General features: G+C 40.2%; 2 protein-coding genes across 3 annotated transcripts in view; one reads left to right on the forward strand and one right to left on the reverse strand.

Annotated features, from left to right (window-relative positions):
- rab5aa (RAB5A, member RAS oncogene family, a) overlaps nucleotides 1-12,059 on the forward strand; it is a 65,414-nt gene extending 53,355 nt beyond the window's left edge. Inside the window, exon 6 of one of the 2 annotated variants that reach the window (XM_063044075.1) lies at nucleotides 10,785-12,056. In XM_063044075.1, coding sequence (XP_062900145.1) covers nucleotides 10,785-10,900 — 116 coding nt within the window. In that variant the 3' untranslated portion in view covers nucleotides 10,901-12,056. Of the gene's footprint in view, nucleotides 1-10,784 lie in introns of both variants that reach the window. The other variant, XM_063044076.1, reaches the window with a different exon arrangement.
- A 263-nt stretch (nucleotides 12,060-12,322) lies between these two features.
- On the reverse strand, nucleotides 12,323-23,302 carry LOC134343755 (protein phosphatase 2C-like domain-containing protein 1). The gene is made up of 2 exons (XM_063042496.1): nucleotides 22,393-23,302; nucleotides 12,323-16,492 (listed from the first exon to the last, which is right to left on the reverse strand). The coding sequence occupies exons 1-2, from the start codon at nucleotides 23,300-23,302 to the stop codon at nucleotides 15,246-15,248; spliced, it is 2,157 nt and encodes a 718-aa protein (XP_062898566.1). The 3' UTR covers nucleotides 12,323-15,245.
- Nucleotides 23,303-24,512: the final 1,210 nt, after the last annotated feature.

The raw sequence follows: 24,512 nt of genomic DNA on the forward strand, positions 1-24,512 counted from the left end.
AATGTCACTGCAGACTATCTGGAACCCAGATGAATAATAGAAGAAACGTCTGAATGCTGTAGAAAATTTTTCAGCCACTATATTGCTAGGAGTGCACTTGCTCATTAAGTTCAAGATCACATTGACTCTACTTTCTCACCACATGATTTTTCCAAATGACTGCGGCAGATTTCTGCTACTTTCTAGTTTGCTGTTTAGCTGCATCAAAGAAGTCATCCAGGTACTGTATTTGGAGAGAAGGCAGTACTTCTGCTTTGATTTTGATGTCAGTGAACAAGTACACTGGTTTTCCACAAAAGCAAGTAGCCATTGGATGTATTTATGTGCCCTCAAGAATCCCATCAACTATTTTAGCTTTTAATAGTAAAGAATTTTATTTCAATGTTTGTCTACTTATCATCAGAAGAATGTAATCATGGTAAATTCCATGTGTCCAGGAAGCAGAAATTACAATATCCTTGGAGATAGTGCTGTCTATTTTCCAGAAGGATGGATCTTGAGTGATGAGAATGATCCTGTACTTCCCTTGGCTACCACTCCTGATACAGTAAGAACCACAGAAGTTGCAGAATTCTGTGGGAAGCACTCATTTTCTTCTAAAAATGAGATTCCATGACTTGCATCTAACAAGCTAGTTTATACCAACCACTTGCAGTCAATGAGATGTATGAGCAGAATTAGGCCATTCAGTCTATCATGTCTGCTCCCTCACTTAATCAATTGCTTCAACTTTATTCTCCCACCTTGTGTCCATAGCCTTTTACCAGTCAAGAACCTAGCAAGTATGTCCAATGACTTGGCCTCCACAGCCCTCTGTGGCAACATATTCCAAAAATTCACCACTCTCTAGCTGAAGAAATTCCTATTCATTTCAGTTTTAGAGGGACATCCCTTCATTCTGAGGCTGTCCTCTGATCCGAGACTCCTACAAATGGAAACATTCTCACCACATCCAGGCCTTTCTGTATCCAATAGGTTCCATTGAGATCTCCCTCATCCTTCTGAACTCCATCGAATACAGGTCCAGAGACATTGAATGCTCCTTGTATGCTCAGCCTTTCATTCCTGAGATCATTCTTCAGAGCCTCCTCTGGACTCTCTTCAGGTCAAGCACATCTTTCCTTAGATTTGAGACACAACTTGGCTTACAACGCTTCAAATCCAACTCCATGGTGTTGCGCTGCATGCTTCAGAACTTAGCTTACTGCCAGGGCTATAAGAAGAGCAAGAGGGATGCTAAAGGGTCATAAGTTGACTGAGCAACTCCAAAAAGAATGAGGAAGTGTGTATTCACCACATGGGAAAAAGGGAATTCTTTGAGAGACTTCTTCAGAAGTAGCTTGTGTCCCTAAAACTAAGCAAATAACTCTAAACAGGTATTAATAATTCCCAATATGTAATTGAAAATGGAGAGAATGGGGTTAAAATTCATTTGACAGTAATCCTTCACGTGTTGCTTGTCTGATTCAACTAGACTGATTTATAGGACCTCAGTAAATGATTCTTGATTCCTAATCCATTTACTGTGAAAGTTTACTGTAACTCTTAAGTGTTCTGTTGCTGAGGTTCTTTTATAATTGAAGTTTAGAATCAGTTTTCTAGCATGGAGACAGGACCCCTGCCCCCAACTTAATCATACAGAGGACAGGAAATTGGGTCACTGTCAGGCGAGGGAAGAGGAAAGGGCAGGCAGAGCAGGGTTCCCCTGTGGCCATTCCCCTCAACAACAAGTATACCGCATTGGATACTGTTGGGGGGATGACTTACCTGGGACTAGCTGCAGTAGCCAGATCTCTGGCACTGAGTCTGGCTCTACAGTGCAGAAGGGAGCGGGGAGAAAGAGGAGAGCGGTAGTGATAGGGGACTCGATAGTTAGAGGTGCAGATAGAAGGTTCTGTGGTCGTGACAGAGAATCCAGGATGGTTTGTTGCCTCCCAGGTGCTAGAGTCAAGGATGTCTCTGATAGATTGCATGGCATTCTGAAGTGGGAGGGTGACCAGCCAGATGTCGTGGTGCACATCGGTACCAATGACATAGCAAGGAAGAGTGAAGAGGTCCTGGACAGTGAGTATAGAGAGCTTGGTAGGAAGTTGAAAAGCAGGACCTCAAGGGTGGTAATCTCAGGATTGCTACCTGTGCTAGGTGCCAGTGAGGGTAGGAATAGATGGAGGCTCTGGAGGAGGAACAAGTGGCTGAGGAACTGGTGTAGGGGGCAGGGTTTCAGACCTCTTCTGGGGCAGGTGGGACCTGTACAAGAGAGATGGGTTACACTTGAACCACAGGGGGACCAATATCCTTTCAGGGAGGTTTGTTAGTGCTATTGGGGAGGCTTTAAACTAGATTTGCAGGGGGATGGGAACCAGAGTGCCAGAGCTGACAGTGTGGCTGGGGTGAAAATAAATGATGTTGAAAGTTCAAGCAAATCCGCTGATAGAAAGGTTGTGAGTGGTGGTAAAAATCTTCTGAGGTGTATATATTTCAATGCTAGGAGTATTGCGGGGAAGGCGGATGAGTTGAGGGCGTGGATTGACATGTGGAATTATGATGTTGTAGCAATTAGTGAAACTTGGCTACAGGAGGGGCAGGACTGGCAGCTTAATATTCCAGGGTTCCGATGTTTCAGATGTGATCAAGGCAGAGGAATGAAAGGTGGGGGAGTAGCATTGCTTGTTAGGGAAAATATTACAGCAGTGCTCAGGCAGGACAGATTAGAGGGCTTGTCTACTGAGTCATTATGGGTGGAGCTGAGAAACAGGAAAGGTATGGCCACATTAGTGGGGTTGTATTACAGACCACCCAATAGTCAACGAGACTTGGAAGAGCAAATCTGCAGAGAGATAGCAGGCAACTGCAGGAAACATAAAGTTGTGGTGGTAGGGGATTTTAAATTTTCCATACATTGATTGGGACTCCCATACTGTTAGAAGTCTAGATGGTTTAGAGTTTGTAAAATGTGTTCAGGAAAGTTTTCTAAATCGGTATATAGAGGGACCAACTAGAGGGGAAGCTGTTAGGAAACGAATTAGGGCAAGTGACGGAAATCTGTGTAGGGGAGCACTTTGGTTCCAGTGATCATAACACCATTAGTTTCAATTTGATCATGGACAAGGATAGATCTGGTCCTAGGGTTGAGGTTCTGAACTGGAAGAAGACCAAATTTGAAGAAATGAGAAAGGATCTAAAAAGCGTGGATTGAGACAGGTTGTTCTCTGGCAAAGATGTGATTGGTAGGTGGGAAGCCTTCAAAGGGGAAATTTTGAGAGTGCAGAATTTGTATGTTCCTGTCAGGATTAAAGGCAAATTGAATAGGAATAAGGAACCTTGGTTCTCAAGGGATATTGCAACTCTGATAAAGAAGAAGAGGGAGTTGTATGAAATGTATAGGAAACTGGGTAAATCAGGTGCTTGAGGAGTATAAGAGGTGAAGAAAATACTTAAGAAAGAAATCAGGGGGGCAAAAAGAAGACATGAGGTTGCCTTGGCAGTCAAAGTGAAGGATAATCCAAAAAGCTTTTACAAGTATATTAAGAGCAAAAGGATTGTAAGGGATAAAATTGGTCCTCTTGAAGATCAGAGTGGTCGGCTTTGTGCGGAACCAAAGGAAATGGGGGAGATCTTAAATAGGTTTTTTGCGTCTGTATTTATTAAGGAAGCTGGCATGAAATCTATGGAATTAAGGGAATCAAGTAGTGAGACCATGGAAACTGTACAGATTGAAAAGGAGAAGGTGCTTGCTGTCTTGAGGAAAATTAAAGTGGATAAATCCCCGGGACCTGACAGAGTGTTCCCTCGGACCTTGAAGGAGACTAGTGTTGAAATTGCGGGGGCCCTGGCAGAAATATTTAAAATGTCGCTGTCTACGGGTGAAGTGCCAGAGGATTGGAGAGTGGCTCATGGTGTTCCGTTGTTTAAAAAAGGATCGAAAAGTAATCTGGGAAATTATAGGCCGGTGAGTTTAACGTCAGTAGTAGGTAAGTTATTGGAGGGAGTACTAAGAGACAGAATCTACAAGCATTTGGATAGACAGGGGCTTATTAGGGAGAGTCAACGTGGCTTTGTGCGTGGTAGGTCATGTTTGACCAATCTGTTGGAGTTTTTCGAGGAGGTTACCAGGAAAGTGGATGAAGGGAAGGCAGTGGATATTGTCTACATGGACTTCAGTAAGGCCTTTGACAAGGTCCCGCATGGGAGGTTAGTTAGGAAAATTCAGTCGCTAGGTATACATAGAGAGGTGGTAAATTGGATTAGGGATTGGCTCGATGGAAGAAGCCAGAGAGTGGTGATAGAGAATTGCTTCTCTGAGTGGAGGCCTGTGACTAGTGGTGTGCCACAGGGATCAGTGCTGGGTCCATTGTTATTTGTCATCTATATCAATGATCTGGATGATAATGTGGTAAATTGGATCAGCAAGTTTGCTGATGATACAAAGATTGGAGGTGTAGTAGACAGTGAGGAAGGTTTTCAGAGCCTGCAGAGGGACTTGGACCAGCTGGAAAAATGGGCTGAAAAATGGCAGATGGAGTTTAATACTGACAAGTGTGAGGTATTGCATGTTGAAAGGACAAACCAATGTAGAACATACAGGGTTAATGTTAAGGCACTGAGGAGTGCAGTGGAACAGAGGGATCTGGGAATACAGATACAAAATTCCCTAAAAGTGTCGTCACAGGTAGATAGGGTCGTAAAGAGAGCTTTTGGTACATTGGCCTTTATTAATCAAAATATTGAGTATAAGAGCTGGAATGTTATGATGAGGTTGTATAAGGCATTGGTGAGGCCGAATCTGGAGTATCGTGTTCAGTTTTGGTCACCAAATTACAGGAAGGATATAAATAAGGTTGAAAGAGTGCAGAGAAGGTTTACAAGGATGTTGCTGGGACTTGAGAAACTCAGTTTCAGAGAAAGGTTGAATAGGTTAGGACTTTATTCCATGGAGCGTAGAAGAATGAGGGGATATTTGATAGAGGTATATAAAATTATGATGGGTATAGATAGAGTGAATGCAAGCAGGCTTTTTCCACTGAGGCAAGGGGAGAAAAAAACCAGAGGACATGGGTTAAGGGTGAGGGGGGAAAAGTTTAAAGGGAACATTAGCGGGGGCTTTTTCACACAGAGAGTGGTGGGAGTATAGAATGAGCTTCCAGACGAGGTGGTAAATGCAGGTTCTTTTTTAACATTTAAGAATAAATTGGACAGATACATGGATGGGAGGTGTATGGAGGGATATGGTCCGTGTGCAGGTCAGTGGGACTAGGCAGAAAATGGTTTGGCACAGCCAAGAAGGGCCAAAGGGCCTGTTTCTGTGCTGTAATTTCTATGGTTCTATACTGACCAAGGTGCGTTTCTGAACTAGTCCAATTTGCTTGCATGGGCCCATGTCCCTCTAAGTCTTCCTATTCATGAACACATCCAATGTCTTATATCCACCTCTACTAGTGCTTTTGACAACGTACTCCATATACCCACCATCCCCTTTAAATCTTTTCCCTTTCAACATAATCAAATGCCCTCTAGTTTAAACTCCCTTCCTTAGGGATTGGGAGGTGTTGGGATTTGGTGGTGGTGACTGTGACCGTCCACTTTATCTGTGTCCCTCATTTATAAAGCTGGCTTACGGTCAGCTTCTCTCCTTGCAGTTATTGTGTGTTTTAGCTGTCTGTCTGCCCTGGATTTCTTTGTCCCTACAATTGACAATTCAACAGATTGTCTGAAGAGACTTTAAATATAAAACAGTACATTACAGTAATAGGCCCTTCAGCCCCTGATGTTGTGCCAAGCTAATTAAACTAGTGATTAAATATCTAACTAAATTGTAATTTATTGTATTTTTATGTACTGCATTGTATTTCTGCAGCAAAACAACATGACAAATTTCACAACATATACCAGTAATTATAAACCTGATTCTGATTACTGCCTTCTGTCTATACATTGTCCATATCCCTTCATTTTCTGCACAACTATATTCCAATCTAAGAGCCTCTTAAAAGTTGCTATCATATTTGCCTCCACTACAGATTAGTTCCCTTATCAAATTATCGGATTTGATACGGGAACTCAAGGTAAAGGAGGTAGTGACCATAATATGATAAGTTTTAATCTACAATTTGAGAAGGAGAAGGGAAAATCGGAAGTGTCAGTATAGCAGTTGAACAAAGGGGACTATGGAGCCATGAGGGAGGAGCTGGCCGAAGTTGACTGGAAAGATACCCTAGCAGGAATGACAGTGGAACAACAATGGCAGGTATTTCTGGGAATAATACAGAAGATGCAGGATCAGTTCATTCCAAAGAGGAAGAAAGATTCTAAGGGGAGTAAGGGGCGACCATGGCTGACAAGGGAAGTCAAGGACAGTATAAAAATAAAAGGGAAGAAGTATAACATAGCGAAGATGAGCAGGAAGCCAGAGGATTGGGAAACTTTTAAAGAGCAATGGAGGATAACTAAAAAGGCAATACGTGGAGAAAAAATGAGATACGAGGGCAAGCTAGCCAAGAATATAAAGGAGGATAGTAAAAGCATCTTTAGGTATGTGAAGAGGAACAAATTAGTTAAGACCAAAGTTGGGCCCTTGAAGACAGAAATGGGTGAATTTATTATGGGGAACAAGGATATGGCAGACGAGTTGAATAGGTACTTTGGATCTGTCTTCACTAGGGAAGACACAAACAGTCTCCCAGGTGTAATAGTAGCCGGAGGACCTAGGGTAACGGAGGAATTGAAGGAGATTCACATTAGGCAGAAAATGGTGTTGGATAGACTGATGGGACTGAAGGCTGATAACTCCCCAGGGCCTGATGGTCTGCACCCCAGGGTATTTAAGGAGGTGGCTCTAGAAATCGTGGACGCATTGGTAATTATTTTACAATGTTCTATAGATTCAGGATCAGTTCCTGAGGACTGGAGGGTAGCTAATGTTATCCCACTTTTTAAGAAAGGAGAGAGAGAGAAAACAGAATTATAGACCAGTTAGCCTGACATCAGTGGTGGGGAAGATGCTGGAGTCAATTATAAAGGATGAAATAGTGGCACATTGGATAGCAGTAATAGGATCGGTCGGAGTCAGCATGGATTTACGAAGGGGAAATCATGTTTGACTAATCTTCTGGAATTTTTTGAGGATGTAACTATGAAAATGAACAAGGGAGAGCCAGTAGGTGTAGTGTACCTGGACTTCCAGAAAGCCTTTGATAAGGTCCCACATAGGAGATTAGTGGGCAAAATTAGAGCACATGGTATTGGGGGTAGGGTACTGACATGGATAGAAAATTGGTTGGCAGACAGGAAACAAAGAGTAGGGATTAACAGGTCCTTTTCAGACTGGCAGGCGGTGACTAGTGGGGTACCGCAAGGCTCGGTGCTGGGACCGCAGCTATTTACAATATACATTAATGATTTAGATGAAGGGATTAAAAGTAACATTAGCAAATTTGCAGATGACACAAAGCTGGGTGGCAGTGTGAAATGTGTGGAAGATGTTGAGATAATGCAGGATGACTTGGACAGGTTGGGTGAGTGCCCAGATGCATGGCAGATGCCGTTTAATGTGGATAAATGTGAGGTTATCCACTTTGGTGGCAAGAACAGGAAGGCAGATTACTATTTGAATGGTGTCAAGTTAGGAAAAGGGGAAATACAACAAGATCTAGGTGTCCTTGTTCACCAGTCACTGAAAGTAAACATGCAGGTACAGCAGTCATTGAAGAAAGCTAATGGCATGTTGGCCTTCATAACAAAGGGAGTTGAGTATAGGAGCTAGAGGCAGGAAACATGTTCCCGATGTTGGGGGAGTCCAGAACCAGAGGCCACAATTTGAGAATAAGGGTAGGCCATTTAGAACGGAGTTGAGGAAAAACTTTTTCACCCAGAGGGTTGTGGATCTGTGGAATGCTCTGCCTCAGAAGGCAGTGGAGGCCAATTCTCTGGATGCTTTCAAGAAAGAGTTAGATACAGCTCTTAATGATAGCAGAGTCAAGGGATATAGGGAGAAGGCAGGAACGGGGTATTGATTGTGGATGATCAGCCATGATCACAGTGAATGGTGGTGCTGGCTCGAAGGGCTGAATGGCCTACTCCTGCACCTATTGTCTATTGTCTACCATCCGTCGTGGCATATTTCATGCAAATTAATGTAAAGAATTTTCCAGGTAAATGAAAGCTTGCCCTGCACATCTCTTTCGAACCTACCCCTTCTCAGCTTAAATTCATGTCTTCTAGTATTAGGCATTTTGATCCTGGGGAGAAAGATTGGATGTCTATACAAAGGATAATCTTTTAAATATCTATCAGATCTCCCCCTCCCCAGTTTTGGCCGCATCACAAAAATAACCCAAGTTTGTCTAACCTCTCTTTATAAACACATGCCCTCTAATCCAGGCAACTTTCCTGCATTTCTTCCAGAGCCTTCACATCCTTCATATTATGGGAATGTAGTACTCCAAATGCGGCGTAACTAGGGTTGCAAAATATTTTCCTGCCTCTTGAGCGCAATGCCTTCACTAATGGAGACAAGCATGCTATATTCCACTCCACTATCCTATCAACTTATGCAGCCACTTTCAGGGAAATTTTTTACGCAGAGGAATCTCAGGGTTCATCAACATCATTATGAGTCTTGCCGTTAGCAGTGTACTTTCCCTTTTCATTTGATCTCCCAAAGCCCAACACCTCACATTTGACTGGATTAAACTCATTCTGCTATTTCTTTGCTCATATCTGCAACTGATCTATATCCCACTGTATTCTTTAGCAACGTTCTACACTATCTACAGCACCAGTAATCTTCATATCATCTATAAACTTAATAATCCATCCATTTATATTTTCATCCAGGTTATTATACAATCAGGGACCAATTATTTGGGTACCTCCTGTACTTGATAAAGTGGTCACTAAATGTATGTTTGTGGCCTTTTGCTGCTGTATTTGTGCATTCAGAGATGCTCTTCTGCCCCCTCTGTTGTAACGTGTGATTATTTGAGTTATGCCATCCTGTCGGCTTGAACCAGTCTGGCCACTGTCCTCTGACCTCATTAAATAGCAGTTTTCACCCACAGCTCACTTTTTTTTGTTTCTTGCACGATTCTCTATCATCTGTAGAAATTGTTGTGCGTGAAAATCCCAGGAAATGAGCAGTTTCTCAAATACTCAAACCACCTGTCAGGCATCAGCATTCATTCTATGGTCAAAGTCACTTGAATCACATTTCTTCCCCATTCTGAAGCTTGGTCTGGACAACAACTGAACCTCTTGATCATGTCTGTGTGCTTTTATGCATTGAGTTGTTGCTATATGATTGACTGATTAGATAAACACACAAAATGCTGGAGAAATTCAGCAGGTTAGCCAGCATCTGTGGAAATTAATAAACAGTTGATGGTTCGCGCTGAGACCCTTCTTCGGGGCTGGAAAGGAAGGAGGAAGAACCCAGAATAAGAACGTTGGGGAGGGAAGGAGCACAAGCTAGAAGGTGATAGGTGAAGCCATCTAGGGTGGGGGAGGAGAATGAAGTAAGAAGCTGGGAGGTAACAGATGGAAAAGGCTGGAGAAGAAAGCTGATAGGCGAGGAGAGTGAACTACAGCAGAAAGGGAAGGGGGGACACATGGGGGAGGTGATAAGCTGGTGAGAAGAGAAGAGGTAAGAGCAGGGTCCAGAATGGGGAACTGAATAAGGGGGGATGGAGAGAAATTACCAGAAGTTGGAGAAATTGATGTTCACGCCATCAGATTGGAGGCTTGCCAGAGGGAATATGAGGGTGTTGCTACTTCAACCTGAGAGTGGCCTCATCATGGCAGTAGAGGAGGCCATGGACTCAGTCGATTTAGTAGCAACTTGCCCCATACAAAGTCATGCTGACTGTCCCTAATTCAGCTATGGTTTTCAAAATGCTCATGAATCCAATCCTTAAGAATCCCTTGCAATAGCTTCCCAGCCAGTGATGTAAGACTCACCAGTCTACAGTTTATCTATAGTATCCCTATTTCTCTTGACTAATGTTCATTTCAATTGTTTGCATCATTTGTTTTTTTTCTTTCTCTTGTGCATCGGATGTTGGTCTTTTTTTTCTATAATCGGTTTCTTTTGTGTTTCTTGCTTTGTGGCTACCTTTAAGCAAGCAAATCTCATGTTATATAATTTGTACACTCTGATAATATACTTTGAATTTGAAAATTTGAATAATGGAACAGCATGAGAGCTATTCACTCTAGGATCTTGCTTGTAGTTGGTTGGAGAACACAAAGGTATTGATCAAGGCTTCAGCACTCTTGTATCAAACCTCTTAATAACCTAGTGTATACCCCATCAGGCTCTGGGGACTTAACCACTTTAATGTTCTTTAATAACCACCTCCTTTATTGCAAGATGCCTTTTAGCATGCTCCATGTTGATCTTGCTATTTCTCACATCCTTCTAGGTCAGGGTTTCCCAAACTGGCATCCAAGGACTCCTCAGTTAATGGTAGGGGTTCATGGCATAAAAAGGTTTGGGAACTGCTGTTTGATTTTTAGCTTCCTGAACCTAAATGTAGTGTGGCCCTGTGGATAGTGCACAGGCACTGTCTGGTGTAAACAATCCTAACACTGGTTCAGAAATCATGACAACTTTAATTTATTTTGTATAATGTTGTGATGAGAAAGGTGAGATTCAATTTCAAGACATAAAAACTCAATTTCTTATCACGAAGAATGTGGTATTTTTAAATCTACTTTGCACAGTAAAGAAAGAATATTTAGATTTTTTTTAAACTAAAGTTAAAAGTAACCTTCAGTTTTTTTCCTTACAGCAAAGAAATTGCCCAAGAATGAGCCTCAAAATACAGGACCAAACAGTGGAAGAAGCAGAGGTGTAGATCTTCATGAACCCACCCAACAGACCAAGACCCAGTGCTGTAGTAACTAGACCTGTTTCTAATGCAAATCTGTAACCCCATTATCCATTTCACTACTGCTTTGTAATGGAAAAACCTAAGTTAACAAATTGCTCTGGATTCCAATTCTTAGTAGGGAATATAGTTACATTTCTAATACAAATTGATCTCTTAACTTTTAAATTGCAACAGTCTTTTCAATTGGCAGATGTATGCATTGCTTGGTACAAGCATAATGTTTGCCATCTGTAGAGATGGATTAATGAAATCTTAAAAGCCTGCTTAAATTGGTGATTCTAATGTAACAATTGAAATTTATACTGTTAACTGTATCCAATTGCTAATAAGCAAAGGCCATTTGGTTAATGCCCGTGTTTATATTGGGTGTACAGTATATAATTAAAACACCTTAATCTAAAATTATTTATTGGAAATTTGAAAGTGTTAACTTTCCTTCAGCAATCTGATCTGCAAATAGAATTGAACTGAACTGTATTTTGGCAGGTTGTGTAAAAGCTGTACCACCCCTTGCACTAACATTTTCTTATATATATTCCTTCATTATCATTACTTTCAAATTACTCTGATCCATTTCCTTTGTAAATAAGGTATCATGACGTGGTCTGCATTTACATAAATTTATCGGACTGCTCTGGTAGGAAAATCATTAAAAATACTGAACTAATTATGCAGATCATAAGATTTGCTATAGAAGTTATAAACTTTATAATTATGATATAAATACAGCATAGGGCACTCTACAATTGTATGTACTGTAAGTAATGACCATAAATTCCTTCAGTAATTTTTCCAGCGTTCCTAAATGTGTATTTTTTTGTTACAGAATGTTTTCTTTTTCCATTGTAATGCACAATTTTTGTAGTTAGTTTGCAGTACTGATATCTTCTAAAAGGTGAATTAACTAATAAACCAATAGCACAACATGTAAAAAAAAATTATGCTGTTGCATTAAAATGAAATGCTTAGCAAAAGGAGAAAGGGTAATTGCTTTGCATTTAACAATGGGTAAACTAATGATTTTTTAAATGCAATAATTCAGATAGTAATGGTAATCTGAAACTCTTCCTCCTTTGGCTCAATCCATGTAATGCAATTTCAGACTAAAAATTTAACAGTCACGGGTTTTTGTATTTATTCACCTGTTAGAAATTGGATGTGTCTAATCAATTTGTTAAAATGTGTAAATAAATATATTCAAAATGTTGGTGTTAAATCATTGAGAGATTTATGAACTGGAATGTTAGAAATATTAAATCAGTCAAACATTAATCACTCATTTTCAAATTTGATGTGTAACCAGGAAGGTAAATTTAAAGAGTAACAGTTTATGTTGCAGGTTGCATTAATGCAGCTGAATTGTTAAACATTTCAAATATTTTGTTAATTTTGAAGGCTTTTCAGATTCTGTGGGAACTTTTTTAGGGGGGAGGGTGTAATGTGAAATGCTTCATTAGTCATGAAGTTATAGGCCCATCCCTGTACCATAAATATTCCACTCTAAATCCCAGCAGTTTAGGGTCTTTTGACCCAAGGAAATAACATTGGATACTTTCTTGAATTAGAATCAACCAATTTTCTGGCCTTGTTATAAACATTATTGTTTAAGAGCACACAAAGAGCACTGCACTAAATATCCAGTGATGTATAGTTGAAATACATCATAACTTGTGTGGGATAGGGAAGAGGAGGGTAGTTTTTATTGGTCAGTCATTATGTTACTGATATTTAGTTAGGAAACAGCTGCATCAATGCCAATTGGATTTGTAAAATGTTACAGCAAAATTAGGTATGCTATCATTCCCTCCAACTCTTAAATATTCCTTGAACAATTATTTAACCGTGATTATAAGTGCAGGTGCAATAATTCAACAATTTTCAGTCACAGACATGATAATAACTTTATTCTGCTAGTATTGAATGTGAGAAACGGCAAAAGTAAGCCACGTGGTTCCTTAAGGATACTCTGATAATGGTGGATCCAAGGATACTGTCTTTCATATTAAATGCAAAATAATACCTGGTAGTAGACAATAGATCTCATGACATTGTTCTAATCAGGTGAGTTATCTGTGGTCAATAATATCACTGGTGTTTGTAGAACTTGCTGTGCACACATTGGCTGCTCAATTCTACATTACTGTAAAACTCCAATAATCAAGCACCCTTTGAATATTGTTGAACTGGAAGGTTTTCCTGATTGTTGAATATTCATTATTATAATGACATACTTTGAATTAACCTTTATACTATTTGCATGGTAACACAACACAAGTTTAAAGATTAGGTGGGAAGCAAGGCCCCAATAAATTTGGAAGGATTATGAGAATGGAGAGCCAGTCAGTTTAAAATAAATGTAGAAAGTTAGGCCCGGTTGAGATTAAAGGAAGCATGGGACCCATGCTCAAACCATTAGGAGTTCTAACCTATAATAGGAGATTATAGCTTTATTGTACTAACCTCAATGTACCTTGTTGAAAATGTGCATTTTCAAAGCCTTGGGTCAATGTAAATGCAACTTTTTAATGACTTATCTGAAGGAAATTAACTATTTTAGAAGTTATTATTCATGCAAGAAAAAACCTATCCATCAACTAGTCCAATTTATAGAAAATTCAGATCTTAAACATTTGAAGCAATTTATGAATTATTTAAATTAACTATTTGTAAATTATGTTACATCTTCTGGACAATACACTTATTCACTATATTTTTACTTCTAATAATCCACAGAAGTGCCCCAATGTCTCTGGTAATTCATTCAAGCAGTCATTGTGGGCCATCTGAGCGAGAGATTGTCCCTTTGATTTGAACTCCTTCATATCCACTCTCAACAAATAGGATAGGATTGTCAGTGTTGATGTAGCAAGACTGAGCAAGTATTTCTATCATTTTAAAATACAGAAATCTGGCTACTGTTAGGTTCTTGGAAAGTCAGAGCTTAAAAGGTACTGCAAATGAAAAGTTACCTAGATCTAAATTGTTCATCAAAGGTAGGAGATTTCTAATTACAAAAGGATAGAAAGGATGTGCTGAAACTGGAGAGGGTTTGGGTCTGTATTCACTGGAATTCAGAAGAATGAGAGATGACCTCATTAATACCTATTGAATGGTGAAAGCCCTCAATACAGTAGATGTGGAGAGGATGCTTCCTATTGTGTGGGAGTGTCTTAGACCAGAGGACACAGCCTCAGAATAGAGGGGTGTCCTTTCCAGAATGGAGATGAAGAGTGGTGAATCTGTGGAATTCTTTGCCACAGGCAGCTGTGGAAGCCAAGTCTTTATGTAACTTTAATGCAGAGGTTGATAGATTCTTGATTAATCAGGGCATGAAGGGATATGGAAGAAGGCAGGAGATTGGGGCTGAGAGGAGAATTGGACCAGCCATGATGAAATGGCGGAGCAGACTTGAAGAGCCAAATAGCCTAATTCTGCTTCTATGGACTTATGGTAATTCTAAACACGTACCCTATGTGGGCCAGGGGAAGTGCAGCTCCCAGGGCAGAGGTGTGGGAAAGGCCAAGCCCACCCACAACTCCCTGAGAGCTTAAGCCTCTGATCTGTACTTGATTGTGTGCCCTCCCTGGCTAGTTTTTCCTGTCACCCACCTGCCTGGATGTCAGTTTTTCTGGCCTAATAACATTCTTTTGGAGCCCTTGTTAAAAGCAGAGGTCTTGCAAATCTAACCTGGGTGAATTCTTTATACTACTAAAAGCTAACTCAGAAATGAAAATAGACTATGTTGGAAATATTCTGCAGGTTGTGCAGCAACCAAAGAGAGTTTACTTTCTATCAGATTATAAAAGACTGATTATGCTGTATCTTTAGGCAAGCATCATTACGAAGGACACTACATGATCAGGAAATGACTTAGAGGTGGAATAGAATGAAAATGAGTTTTACAGCAAAATATGCAATTCTACTCAAATAAGTTTTATTTAAGCATTAAGGAAGCAACACACAAAGTCCATTTAAAGTCTCCATTAAAACAGCTATAGTACTCAAGATTAGTTACAGCAATATTTCCAGATGAAAGCACAGTGATTTCTTAAACAGAACACCGTAAATGAAGGATAGTTGATAAAGAATGTGTTAAATTAGTTCCAGATACCCACATCTTTGTGGCCACCAAGCACGGCTAAGGGAGGATTTGCTCAAACTAATTTTGCCAGAAATAGTGGTAATCTATTTACCTACTTAGCCATTGATGGGTTCGATGTATTATGAATGAATTTCATAGTAGATGGAACAAAATGAATTTTTGAGTACAGTGGCTGCCTAGCCAGTTTGTGGGGAGCTTTACAATAAGTTAGAATAAATGTTGCTAAAAATACTATTTCTACATTGTTTAAGATTGCATTATTGTTGCTCTTCTACCAAAGAAAATGTCTTTGTACATCCTGGAAGCAACAATATCATAACTGTTAGGTTATCACAAGCTCCTGCTAGTTTAGCAATTTCGACTAATCTTTCGCTGATCGTTTTTGCTATAGTTTCATACTGAAAAAATTCTGTTCCTTTGGCTGTTTCCTGACTCGTTGCTTCAGAATTCTGATTCATAGTATAAGCTTCATCGTATGGTCTCTCGATTGTTTCAGTTTCTGGCAAAGCTATTTCAATTTGAATGGAACTCAAAGAGCCTGTGTTTGGCTTTGTTTCATTGGTAATATTCTCTTGGTTATAATGATCATTTACTTCTTCAGTGGCTTTAAGATCCTCAGCAAAGTGAGCAACTGATGTTCTGTCAACAATATATTCCACCTCTGACTTTTCCCCAGTAGACTTTTCTATGGTAACTCTGTCCTTGACTTCCATTTCTGATGGAGGTTTCTTCTGAAAATTTGACACCATTGTTCCAAGTTCTTTACTTGAAGAATTGTGAAGTAAATCTTCCACGGATATATTGCCACTATGTTCTGCCATTAATGGAAACTCATCAGTCACGTGTGCAGTTACGGACTTGGATTCTTCCTTCTTTATAATGTTCTCCAATAAATTATCTAAATCATGTTTAAATGTACTATTGACATCCTTGAGTGAGTATTGCATGAGTAAACGTTCAACATGATCCCTTTTAATAGCATATTTCTTTCCAAAAAGCTCCTCAAATAAATGCTCAGTGGATATCACAGCATCATTATACCCCTGCTCAGAAAACTCATCAAGCAAATGTACTATGGAGGACCCTAAATCAATGTGCTGCTTACTGTGATCCATGACATGTAAGGTATGAATCTCTTTAACATTTTTGTGGAAAGATCCAAAATAAAATGAAAGCATTTGCAATGTAATTGAAACTACTTCATGTCTATTAAGTACTTCCCAAAATCCACTTGAAGCTAGGACAATAAACTGGCATGAGGAGTCTATAGGAATAGAGGCAGTAAGTGGTATTGGTACAATAGATGTTTTAAGTTTGGGATCTCCATGGTATCCAAGTCCTCGTGTTGACTGAGTGATTCCTTCTACAAGCCCATGTTGTTGATTTTTACTGATTGTTCCACCGGTGTGAAGAATACGCTTACGTTCTTTACTGTTTGAGGTGCTGTGGTTTCCACTTAAACGGTAACTTTTTCCGTTTTTACACAACACGGCTTGTACATCACCTGCAGAAAGAAAAACAAAGTTTAATAAATGTGTAAGTGTGATTGATAGCGTCCTAAATATAGAAATACTTGGTCCCTGGTGTGTGATGTAAACTTTGTAATGTTTATGTACTTAAAAGTGTTGATAATTTTAGTCTAATATTGGTACTTTTAATGTCCATTTCTGATCCATCACTAGAAGTGTTATTACATAAAAAAAAATACATGCTGAAGCCTCTCACCAGCAGCACAACTTCTTATACTTTTTAAAGCTGAATACTGTATAAACTGAAATGTGAAACAAATTAATTAACATAGCTGGGCAACTGTAAACAAACTACCCTCATTACAAACTGAGGGCTCAGAGGAAAATATCTGGCCTAAAGGATATACAGTAGTTAGAATTACAGTGGAGAAATGAGAAGGAAGCCTTAACATTTCCTCTGAGGCTAAGATCATGCTGGTAATATCTCACATTTGGGGTAATTTACTGGATATTTGATGCCAGCCACATTACTAATCAACTGAAGGGACAGGATTTCAATCCAGCCTATTTTATCTTTAATTTCTAACAGAAAATTGCAATATGTTCAATCAGAATCTGACTTGCAGTGATCTTACGTAAATGACAGAGAAGCTGTGATATACAGAGTGACCTTGAGAAGCCAATCCATAGCTCACTGAAAGTGGAAACAGTTGGACAGAGTATGTTAGGGTATCTGATATTCCTTAAGGGCCAACACATCAAGTATAACATTTGGAGTATCACAGTACACTACCAGTGGAGTATTGTGCAAAGTTACTAGAGCCATACAACACAGAAGTGGGTATTTTCAGCCTACTTTGTTCATGCCAACTCTGATGCCTGTTAACACTAATCACACTTGTCTTTGTTAGGCCCATATTCTACTACACCCTATCCCAAGTACCACTCCAAATGTCTTTGAAACATAATTGTATCTGCCTCTACTACTTCCCTGGCATCTTATGCCAGATATTCATTGCCCCCTGCGTGAGAAAAGATACCTCTCTGGCCTCCTTTAAATTTGTCTCACCTTAAACTTGTGCCCTCTAGTCTTCTCTGCCCTGGGAAAATATTCTGATTATCCTGTCATAAAGAAATACAGTATAAAATGGGCTCTATGGCCCAATTGATCCATGTCAACAACTTTCCCTGCTAGTTGCAGTTGTCTGCGTTTGACCTATAACCCTCTCCCTTCCCCTCAATATACCAATTAAAATGCCTCTTAAATAAAACAACTTTATCTACCTTAGTCACTTCTTCTGGCAGCTCATTCCAGATACTCAAAACCCTCTCTGTAGAGACGTCACCTCTTGCATCTCTTAAATCTTTCCCCTTTTTTTTTCTGTCCTCTTGAATATCGGACTCCATGACCCTGTGGAAAAGACTATGACTGTACACCTCATGATTTCTAAACTTCTATAAGGTCATCCCTTTAGTGGAAGAATCAACTTTCCATCATCATCTGTGTCTGAACATTGAACCAATTCTGAATCCACCTTGCTAGCTCCACCTGAATCTCATATGACCTAATCTTCCAGATCCGCCTGCCGTGCAGGACTTTGTCAAAGGTCTTACTGAAGTCTATATGGACAAGATGCACCGTCCTACCCTCGTCTTTCTCCCTAGTTACTCTTCAAAAGAGTAACTTTTGTGTCACAGTGAAAACAGATCTCTACAAAGACATCTAATTACAAATAATAAAAAAAATTGATTGCATAAGTATTTAGTAGATGCAACTTTGGCAGCAATTATAGCCTTGCACATCTGGACACTTATTTTTCCCCATTCTTCTTTACAGAACTGCTCAAGCTCTGTCAGATGGCATGGGGATTGTGAGTGAACAGTCCTTTTCAAGTCCAGTCACAAATTCTCAATTGGATTGAGGTCAGGACTCTGACTTGGACACCCCAGCACATTAACTTTGTTGTTTGCAAGCCATTCCTGTGTAGCTTTAGCTTTATGCTTGAGGTCATTGTCTTGCTGGAAAACAAATCTTATGCCAAGTTGCAGTTCTCTACCAGACTGCATTGGGTTTTCCTCCAGGATTTCCCTGTATTTTGCTGCATTCATTTTACCTTCTACCTTCACAAGCCTTCCAGGGCCTGCTGCAGTGAAGCACCTCCATGGTAGGGATGGTGTGTTTTTGATGATCTGTTTGGCTTACACCAAACATAGTGTTTAGTCTGATGGCCAAAAAGGTCAATTTTGGTTTCATCCAGCCAACTTCCGAGTCTCCCACATGCCTTCTGGCTGAGATTTCAAGTGTATTGCTTCTTTTTTGACAGTGGCTTTTTCTTTGCCACTCTCCCATGAAGCTGTGACTGGTGAAGCACCGGGGCAACTGTTGTATACACAGTCTCTCCCTTCTCAGCCACTGAAGCTTGTAACTCCTCCAGAGATGTCATAGGTCTCTTGGTGGCTTCCCTCACTGGTCCCCTTCTTGCACAGTCACTCAGTTTTTAAGGCTGGCTTGCTTTAAGCAGATTTACAGCTGTGTCATATTCCTTTCCACTAATTCATCATTGACTTAACTGTACTCCAAGGGATATTCAGTGACATGGAAATTTTCTTGTATCCGTCTCCTGACTTGTGCTTTTCAATAACCTTTTCATGGGGTTGCTCGGAGTGTTTTTTTGTCTTCATGGTGTAGTCTTTGCCAGGATACTGACTCACCAGCAGCTGGACCTTCCAGGTACAGATGTATTTTTATGACTATCAAAACACCTTAACTGCACACAGGTCTCCAAAAACAGATCAACATTTAACTAATTATATGACTTCTAAAACCAATTGGCTGCACCAGTGATGATTTTGTGTGTCATATTAAAGGGGGTGAGTACTTAGGCAATCAATTATGTTGAGTTTTATATTTGTAATTAATTTAGATCATATTGTAGATATGTTTTCACTTTCACGTGGAAGTCTTTTTTCTGTTGAGAGTCAAAAAAAAATCCAAATTAAATCCACTATGATTCAAAGTTTAAAAAAAGCATGAAAACTTCCAAGGGGTTAAATACTTTTTACAGTACAATACAAAGGTGACAGTAATAAATCTCCTGATTTGACACTGATTTGTCAAAGAGATGACATAATGGGCAGATATTGTCAAAGGATGTCAACCAATTTCAGGAATAAACCTCAAGGTAATTGAAGCACTTCTTACAGAAGAACTTAAAGTTGAATTGGCACACCCTGCTTTTCCTAAGTTTTTTGTGATCTTTCAGTCTTCTACTTTATTTTTAAACAGGTGACACTACAATGCCTATCACTTTCATATTATTTTAGTTAAATTCATGAAGAATGGAGATGACAAAGATGGTAAATGCTGCATTTAAGAAACTGAATTTCAAATGATTACAAAAATAAATCAATGCAGATAATTACCAAAATTGGATCATATATGTCTTGGTCATTGTGGCTTTACTTCAGGTAAAGTTGGGGATGGATTTATTCCCAGTTGTATTTAAAACACTAGCATCACTTGTACCTTATTGCTCATTAAAGCCAAGAATTAATTTTTAATACTTAAACAGATATTGATGCAATTACAAGCAAAGAAGACATGACAGCTGCTATAGTTCATTAAGTTTGAGGAGGTTTGGTGTGTCACTAAAAACTTGCAAATTTCTACAGGTGTACTGTGGAGAGCATTCTAAAGGGTTGCATCATTATCTGGTTTGGAAGGGCCACTGCACAGGATCAGAAAAAGCTGCAGAAAGTTGTAAACTCAGCAGCTCCATCATGTGCACTGGACTCCCAGCATTGAGAACATCTTTGAAAGGCGATCCCTCAATAAGGTATTATCCATCGTTAAGGACTCCCATCACCCAGGATATGCCCTCTTCTCATTGCTACCATCAATGAAGAGGTACAGAAGCCTGAAGACACACTGACTATTTCAGAACAGATTCTTCCCCTCCGCCATTAGAATTCTGAATGAACAGTGAACCCATGAACCTTATCCACTACCTCACTTTATTTTTGCTTTCTTTGCACTACTTACATGTTTTCAGTTGCAGAGAAGGAAAGGTGGAGATCACTGAGGGGGTGTCTAATAGGATCCAGACCAAAAGGTAAAAGTTATTTTAAAAATAGACACCGTGCATCTTTGAGGCTGCTTCACTGATGTAATCAAACACAGATTGGGTAACTGGTTTGCAGAATTTCTCAATTCAGTTCAATGAGTTTCCTGCAACTTGCCATTTTAGATTTCAGTCCCATTCCCAGCATAAGCTCTCTGTCTTTAACCTCTTATTCCAACAATATTGAATTTAAGTTCAAGAATTAGCATCTCATCCTTCAAATAGTCACCCCTTGGGTCTTAATTCTGAGTTAAACAATTCAAGGTAAGTTTGCCCATTTTTTCCCCTGCAGATATGGCTTTATTAGTCTGAATTAGTTATGTTTCTGATTGTTTTTGCAACATTTTGGTCTGCACCCTGTCAGGAATTCATTCTGTTCTCTCCACCTCCTCCTCTCTACAACTTAGCATATGCTTGAGGAACTCAGCAGGTCAGGCAGCATCTATGGAAATTAATAAACAGTGGATGTTTCGTGCAGGAACCCTCCATCAGGACTGGAAAGAAAAGGGGAAGAAGCCACAGTAAGAAGGTGGGCGGGGGGGGGGAGGTGGAGAGTACAGTACAAGCTAGTAGGTGTAGGTGAATCCAAGTGGATAGGGGGGATGAAGCAAGAAGCTGAGAGGTGATAGATGGAAAAAGTAAAGGGGTGGAGAAGAAGAATAAACGAGGAGAGTGGACCATGGGAGAGATGGAACAAGGAGGATCATGAGCAGAAAGTGATAGGCAGGTGCAGAGAAGAGGTAAGAGGGGGCAGAGTGGGGGATTAAAGAAGAGGGAAATGGGAGGGGTACAAATTACTGGAAGCTGGAGAAATTGTACATGTCATCAGGTTGGAGGCTACCCTAACAGAATTTGAGGTGTTGCTCCTCCAACCAGAGAGTGGCTTCATCATGGCAGTAAAGGAGGCCATGGACTGACATATCGTAAGGGAATTAAAATGGTAGGCTACTGCAATATCCCGTTCTTTGCAGATGAAGCAAAGGTGATCAATAAAGTGTTCTCCCAATCTACATTGTGTCTCACCAGTGTAGAGGAGGCCGCATTGGGAGCACTGGATACAGTAGACGACCCAAAAAAGATTTGCAAGTGAAGTGTCACCTCACCTGGAAGGTCTCTTTGGGACCCTGAATGGAGGTGAGGGAGGAGGCGAATAGGCAGGTGTAGCATTTCGACCACTTGCAGGGATAAGTGCCAGGATGGAGATCCTTTCCTTTCTCCCAAGTTCCACTCAACGATAAGATTCCTTTCTCTCCGTCCTTTGCATTTTCCATCTATCGCCTCCCAGCTTCTTACTTCATTCCCTCTCCCCAGATGTTCTAGCTGGAGAACATTATTCTGGCATCTTCCCTCTTCCTTTCCAGTCCTCATGAAGGGTCTTGAACCAAAAGGTTGAGTGTTTATTCCTCTCCGTAGATGCTGCCTGATCTGCTGAGTTCCTTCAGCATTTTGTGTTTAAAATACACTTGCATTTTCTTTAGTTTTTATTTGAAAGGTCCTATGATGTGTGTTTACAGTACTGTTTTTATTTTCATGCATGGACAGTGGATATAATATGAGATCTGTGCTCTTGTGTTAAATAAGCATTTACCATCTGAAAATCAAGCCAACTAAAATTTGTGGCAGTAAAAGTTAAGCAAATCCACTTCAAATGGTAATCTTTTCAAATAATTTTGTTATGATTTTTCAATAGGTTGGACAAAGTGACTTTAAAAATGCAAGTTATTTGATCAGTTACAAGGGAACTCCTAACTGTTGTTTTAAAAGTCAGTTTCCTTAACTAAGATTGTTAAAAAGTACTCTGGTTCTTTGGTCACCTGCATTAGCTATGTGTAGTGTTCCATTTTCACACGAACTGTTTTCTGACTGAGCGCCAACGCTATCCTTGTTCACCCCAGTTGTACTTGAGATTTGGGATACCGAAGGTTCCAGCAGACAGGTGGTGGCTGTACAACCGCTCCACCGGACTTTAGATCTTTCATTTCGCCCCAGCCTCAATATTCTGTCCATTTTCCAGAAAGCTTTGGCGAAAGCCATGTGGACAGATCCATAAAGATGGTCTTTGGAGCCCTTCCTTGCAGTTGCTGCTGCATGAGTAGGTTTGATGAGTGATTTCTCAGCAGTACCTCGGGGGAAAAGCACATTATACTGAGAGAGATAAGTATGTTCCTCCTCAGACAGTTTGTAGGGATGCCCGGCCAAGGCCAACTGCTGCAGGATCAGGAGGGGCAAGTCTTTGGACGTGAACTGAGCTGCAGAGCTACCATGAAAGCCATCGAAGAGTCCAATAAACCACGAGTTGCTCCGACCGCCATAACAATCCATGAAGACATAGATGTCCTCCATCTGAGATTTCCAAGGAGCATTCATGTCCTGACAGACGCCGAAGGCTTTGATGCAGTTTTTCCTCGGCATCCTGAGGGACAACGGCGGCTCCTTGGTGCACAGGATGGATTTCTCAGTAAGAAACGGCCAAGTTGACATCCGATGCGACTTCACCATCTCATATGCGTAGTCGATTTTTTCCAGCTTCAATGAGCTCCATCTCTTGGATTTTGCCTTCTTGGAGATGATGACCCGCCGTCGGATTCGGAGGGCCAGCAAGCTACCTGGCGATTTGCCCACGTGATATTGTAATGTGCTGAGGGTGCGGTGCCAAACCCTGTGGTGACGGACATACCGTGCATGCAACTGATGATCACAAATCAAGCAAGGCACCATTAGCATGGCGCATTGTGACTCGGGGGGAACTTGACTGATCCTAGAGACTGAAGGCGAGTTTTCTCTTTGTGGCGTAATCATTTTAACCTTCTGCTTTTATGTTTAAGCAGGCGAATGGGAAGAGCAGCAGGAACCACACTACTTCTGGCACGAAGATGAACGATGGACAGAAGTTATTTAAAAACAGGGTATAAAATGAAAACTGTTATATTTCAATTATTCACAAATACACTTCAATCAAAAAGGTCGGTGTGTGGCAAGAACTTGGTTACTGGGGGTGTTAAAATATCTAGACTTTTAGATATTAATGGGTTAGTGCATGAAAATGACGCCAAGATAGAAATATTACATGGCTGAACAGAAGGATGAAAATGCAACTCCATAAGATATAGGAACAGGATTAGGCCATTTGGCCCATTGAGTATGCTACTCCTTTTCATCATGGCTGATCCAATTTTCCTCACCACCCACAATCTCCAGCCTTCCCCCCGTATCCCTCCATGCTTCGGCCAGTCAAGAATCTATCAACCTCTGCCTTAAATATACCCAATGACATGGTCTCCACAGCAACCTGTAGCAACAAATTCCACAGATTCACCACTGTCTGAATAAAGAAATTACTTCTCAACTCTGTTCTAAATCAGTGTACCTCCTGTTATTGGATGACTCCTGCTATTCTTTATTATATTTTTTAAAACCCACTGTCATGAATTTAAAAGCTGTTCCGCATGTTGAAAATCTGAAGGACAGAAAATGTCAGAGCTGATGGAAAGTTCCGTTACCATCCCCACATAAGCTAACTGACAAGTGAATTTCTCCAGTGTTTTCTATTTTTAAATGTTGATTTTTTTTCTTTCAAAGATTAAAGGAAATATATTAGAATTATTTAAAAATATTTATTTGCAGAACACAGTACTGTATCTGGTGATCATAATGCAATTAGTTTCATGATAATTATGGAGAAGAATAGGTCTGGTCCTTAGGTTGAAATTCTAAATTGGAGAAAGGCCAATTTTGATTGCATCAGAGAGGATCTGGTAAGTGTGGATTGGGACAAGTTTTCTGACAAAGGTGTGCTTGCTCGATGGGGTCGGGGGGGGGGGCCTGTAAAGGGAAATTATGAGAGCACAGAGTTCGTATGTTCCTGTCAAAGTCAAAGTAAGGAAAACAGATTTAGGGAAGCTTGACTTTTTGAGAGAGATTGAGGTCCTGGTTA

Source organism: Mobula hypostoma, chromosome 3, assembly GCF_963921235.1.
Source record: "Mobula hypostoma chromosome 3, sMobHyp1.1, whole genome shotgun sequence".
Lineage (NCBI taxonomy): Eukaryota > Metazoa > Chordata > Chondrichthyes > Myliobatiformes > Myliobatidae > Mobula > Mobula hypostoma.